This window comes from Eimeria tenella, genomic scaffold (assembly GCF_000499545.2).
Source record: "Eimeria tenella Houghton genomic scaffold, Eth_scaff119, whole genome shotgun sequence".
NCBI classification, from domain to species: domain Eukaryota; phylum Apicomplexa; class Conoidasida; order Eucoccidiorida; family Eimeriidae; genus Eimeria; species Eimeria tenella.
The window spans coordinates 87815-92802 of NW_013541484.1; the positions used below are offsets into that span (position 1 = coordinate 87815).

General features: G+C 55.6%; 1 protein-coding gene across 1 annotated transcript in view; it reads right to left on the bottom strand.

Moving 5' to 3' along the window:
• The window catches only part of ETH_00012580 (uncharacterized protein), a gene marked incomplete at both ends in the record, with an annotated part of 1766 nt that extends 415 nt beyond the window's left edge, over positions 1-1351 (bottom strand). Inside the window, one exon of the mRNA XM_013373050.1 lies at positions 107-1351. Within this exon, the coding sequence (XP_013228504.1) occupies positions 107-1351 (1245 nt within the window). The remainder of the gene's footprint in view (positions 1-106) is intronic.
• Positions 1352-4988: the final 3637 nt, after the last annotated feature.

Below are 4988 nucleotides of genomic sequence, written 5' to 3' on the forward strand. Positions count from 1 at the left end.
TGCTGCTGCTGCTGCTGCTGCGTTTGGCAGCAAAGAGCTGGAGAGCAGCAGCAGCACTGGGAGGCAGCAGCAGCAGCGGCCACAGCTCTTCCCTCACAAGCCGCACTCTGCTGACGTCCCCAAGAGCAGCAGCAAAAAGAGACCCCCCCAGCAGCAAACAGGAGGCCCTGCTGCTGCTGCTGCGCCACAGCAGCAGCAGCAGCTGCTCCGCCTCCCGACACAGCAGCAGCACGCTGCCTGCTGCTGCTGCTGCCGACAGCAGCCGCAGACACAGCAGAAAAACAGCAGCAGCAAACGGAGGAGACGCAGAAAGAAACTGAGCTGCTTCTTGCTGCTGCCGCAGCACTCTCAGAATGGTGAGGCAATGTGCTGTGGGGGAAGTGTCTTCTGCTGCTGCTGCTGCTGCTGCTGCTGCCGCTGTGGCTGCTGCTGGCAGCGCCTCCGCCGAGACCCCCTTCGCCGCCCCTCCCGCTGCTGCTGCTGCGTGGACCTGCTGCTTCAGCAGCAGCCTTGCTGCTGCAGCAGCAGCAGCAGGCGGGGGCGTTGCATGCAAGGTGTAGGCGTGCTGCAGCAGCAGCCACGCAACCTTGGGGGCCCCCAAGTGCCGGGGGGCCCCCAGCAGCAGCGGCAGCAAGTGCTGCGCTATGAGGCTGCGGCAGCGCAGCAGCAGCTGCTGCGGGCTGGCCAAGAGGCAGCAAATGGCGCTGCAGCAGAAGCTGCTGTCGCCCTGCAGCAGCAGCTCCAGTAGCCGCAGCACCAGCCCCATGTCCTGCTGCTGCTGCTGCTGCTGCTGCTTGCCCCCAGGAAGAAGAGCAGCAAACAGCAGCGCCAGCTGCAGCGACTCCCGGTTTCGCTGCTGCAGTGCTGCGTGCTGCTGCAGCAGCGGCCACGCGTCTACCCAAGCTGCTGCGCTGAAGAGAGGAAGAGGGGACTCAGCAGCAGCTGCAACTGCTGCTGCTGCTGCTGCTGGTGCGCGTGCTGCTGCTGCTGCTGCTGCAGCAAACCCGCCGCAGGCCTCCGCCTGCTGCAGCGCCGCTGCGCTGCTGAGGCCATCGAGATAAGGCAAAGAGTACCTCCATCCACCTGCTGCCGGAGCTTCTGCTGCTGCTGCTGCTGCTGCTTCCTTTGCATGCATGTGCAGCAGCAGCAGCCCAGCAGCGCTGCGGTAGTGCAGCAGCAGCAGCGACTCTGCTGCTGGCCGGAGGTGGAGGGGCGGCGTTTGGTAGAGAGAGGGGCATGAGACGAAGACCGGAGGCGGCAGCTGCTGCTGCTGCTGCTGCTGCTTCGGATCCTCTATACACCCTCCAAACTGCAGCAGCCGCTCAAGCTGCTGCTGCTGCTGCTGCTGCATTCTTGCTGCTGCGGCCCTAACACCTCATCGGTGCCAGGTGGGAGGGCCGGCAGCAGCGCTCCTGAGACTTGGGGGCACCACATGGAAGGCGGGGTGGGGGGCCCTGGAGGCCGTTGCTGCTGCTGCTGCAGCTGCTGCAGCTGCTGCAGCTGCTGCAGCCGCTGCTGCTGCTGAGTTGGACTGCCGCAGCAGCCACGCGCCTCTCTTGCTGGTATACAAACAAATATATTCAAAAATGAAACAGCAGCACAAACAAAATCAAAGAAAACTATATTTGCTGCTGGAGCAGCTCTTTCAGGGGGAACGGGGCCCCCGGGGGGCCCCAGCAGCCCAGCAGCAGCAGCTGCTGCAGCGGGAGAAGGCGGAGCCAGAAATAAGCAATCGAAAAGGACATAAAGGGAATTAAATTAAATTAAATTAAATTTAGTTTAATTTAATTAATTTGATTTAATTTAATTTAATTCTTTGGCTGCCAGAGGCGACTGGCATTGCGGTGCTGCTCACCAGCACAACTCCAGCTTGGATTCATTGACCAGATCCTGCTGCTGCTGCTGCTGCTGCTCTTGCTGTTGCTGTTGCTGCCGCTGCTGCTGCTGCTTATGTTGCTCATGCTCCTCGTGATTCTGATGGTGACGGTACTTTTCATGCTGCTGGCTGCTGCTGCCGCTGCTGCTGCTGCTGCTGCTGCTCAACCTATGCTAGTGGTTGTACTGCCGCTGTTGCTGTCGTTGCTGCTGCTGCTGCTGCATATGACGTTACGGGATCTGCTGCTTCGGCAGTTTCCGCTTCTGGTATTGCTGCTGCTGTTGCCATTGCTGCTGCTGCTGCTGTTGCCTTTGCTATCTTTGTTGCTGCAGCCGTTACTGCTGCTGCTGCTGCAGCAGCCAGAAAAAGTAACAATTATGCGGCTGATCTACAAATCTGAAGCGTCGGAAACTGCAGCAGCTGCTGCAGCAGAAGCTGGGAGCCTCTGCAGCAGCAGCAACAGAAACAGCAGGAGTGAACAGCAACAAAGGCAGCAACGGCAAGCCCAGCAGCAGCAGCAGCAACGGGTGTAAAGTGCAGCTGCAAAGGGCCTGACAATGGCTAAATTGAGGTGTCTGTACACCGGAGGCTGCTGCTCCTGGACAGCAGCAGCAGCAGCAGATTCTACTTGCTGGACTTTTTTCATCTGATTCCTTTTGCTGAAGCTGCTTAAAATGGCTGCAGAAGGAGCAGCAAAATCAAGAGCAGCAGCAGCAGCAGCAACAACAGCAAGCCCAGAAGCTGCAGCAGCAGCTGCTGGGCTTGTTGATGCTGCTGCTCCCGCCGCTATTGATTCACAATTGAAGCAAGCAGCTACACTAGCCAAGTTGCTGCTGCTGCAGCACCTCTTAGACTTCGTAATTATGATTTAATGTTCTGGTTTTTCAACCCGCGGATTTAGGGTTTAGGGTTTAGGGTTTACCTTGGAGAAGCAACGGCAGAGGCGCCAGCTGCAGCAGCTCCCTGTGCCTGATCTGCAGCACAGCAGCTCGAGCAGCAGCAGCGGCAACGATTGCTGCAGCTGCATCTACTGCAGCAACAGCAGCAGCAGCATCCATGTCTGCGGTTGTAACTACAGGAGCCGTAGCTGCTGCTGCGCAAACACAAGCTGTGGCAACAGCAGCAGCAACAGCAGCAACCGTCACAGTAGCGGCAAACGCTGCAGCAGCAGCAGCAGCAGCCGTCCCAGTAATGTCAAACACTGCAACAGCAGCAGCAGCGGCAGCAGCAGGAACCGTCACAGTAGCGGCAAACGCTGCAGCAGCAGCAGCAGCAGCGCCAACCGTCACGGTAACGGCAAACGCTGCAGCAGCAGCAGCAGCAGCAGCAAGGCTAGTGTGGAAGTCCTCAGCCTTCAAGGCAGCAGCAAAGTCAAGGATGCCATAAGTTGGGGTGTACGTACACCTCGATGGGCAAACATCCATTTCATGTAGAAACCTTCCCCGCATGCAACTTCGGGAAATTTTAATCTTTTATTTTAATTTAAAAAAGTGTAAAAGATATTTATTTCAAAGGGTGGAAAAAGCATTTTATTGTTTTCAACTGTCTTCTCCTCAGGTGTATGTACACCTGCGCATGCGCAGGTGTTCATACACCTGACGAAATGTCCATTTTGGCATTTTGCCTTCATTTGCTCACAAAAGAATATCTTTTAAAAACAAAAAGTCCAATTAAAATACACTTGTGATAAATAATAAAAATGCACTTTTGCTTGCATGCGCTTTGCATCAAAGGAACGCATGCAAGCTGTCCGTACACCCCAATTATGCTGCACCTAGAATGCAGTGTCTTGCGGTGTACGTACAGCAGGCTTGCTGCTGAAGATTCTGCTGCATTCGCTGCTGCCAAAGTCCTGCAGCCTATAGCTAGCTGCAGCTAGCCACAGCTAGCCACAGCTAGCTACAGCGGGCAGCAGCAAAAGAAGCTGGCCACAGCTAGCTGCAGCTAGCCACAGCTAGCCACAGCTAGCTGCAGCTAGCCATAACTAGCTTCGGAGTAAGCTCCAGGTGCACCAGCCGCGGCTAGCCACGGCTAGCCACAGGCACTTGTGGCTAGCTCCAGGGAGTTGTGGCTGGCTGTGGCTAGCTGTGGCTAGCTGTGGCTAGCTGTGGCTAGCTGTGGCTAGCTGTGGCTAACTAGCTGCCTGTAGCTCACAGCGGCAGTGAACACTTGCAGTGCAGCTGCAGCAGTTAGCTAGCTAGCTAGCCAGCTAGCTAGCTAGCTAGCCAGATATTTAGCTAGCCAGCTAGCTAGCTTGCTAGCTAGCTGGCTAGCTGTCTGTAGCAGCCAAAGGGCAGGCCAGTGGCCTCCCCTGCAGGCTTAAAGGCCCCACTTGCGGAGCTCATTAGAAATACTAAATTAAAACAATTTAAATCTAATGAATAGACGAAAAGTGTTTGTCTTGGAGTAGTTTGAAACCCTAAACCCTAAACCCTAAACCCTAAACCCTCGAGCCGGGGGTGTCAGTGTCGGCGGTCCTGCGGAGGCCTCGGGGAGAAGCTGCGTCTCTCTCTGAATGAAGGCCTTTATTAGATTTGAATTAAAATAAACAAAATAAATGAATAAATAAGTAAATCAATAAAATAAATAATAAAACAAATAATTGAAATAGATGAAGTTGCTGCTGGAGCGCTGCAGCAAAACTCTGCGCGGCTGCATGCGCTGCAGCGGCGCTGCCGAATCTGCTGTTTGGAAAGGACGAATTTGTTGCATTTTTTTATTTTTTGGATTTTTTGGAATTTATTTTCAAAAAATAGAAAATAAATTCAAATTAACTCCATTTAACCCATTGCTGCCTGCTGCTGCTGCAGCAGCTGGACCCGGAGCTCAGCAGCAGCAGCCAGCCGCTGCTGCTGCTCCATTTCGCCTTTCCGCTTCCCAAACCCCAAACCCCTCCCAACCCTCCCCACAAAACTCATCCCACAACCACCAGCAGCAGCAGCAGCAGCAGCAGCAGCAGCAGCAGCAGCAGCAGCAGCAGCAGCAGCAGCGGCAGCATTACCACCCGACCAGCACCACCCGCACGAGCACCATCCCAGCACCACCAACAACCCCCCACCCCCCACCCCCCCCAGCAGCAGCAGCAGCAGCAGCAGCAGCAGCAGCAGCAGCA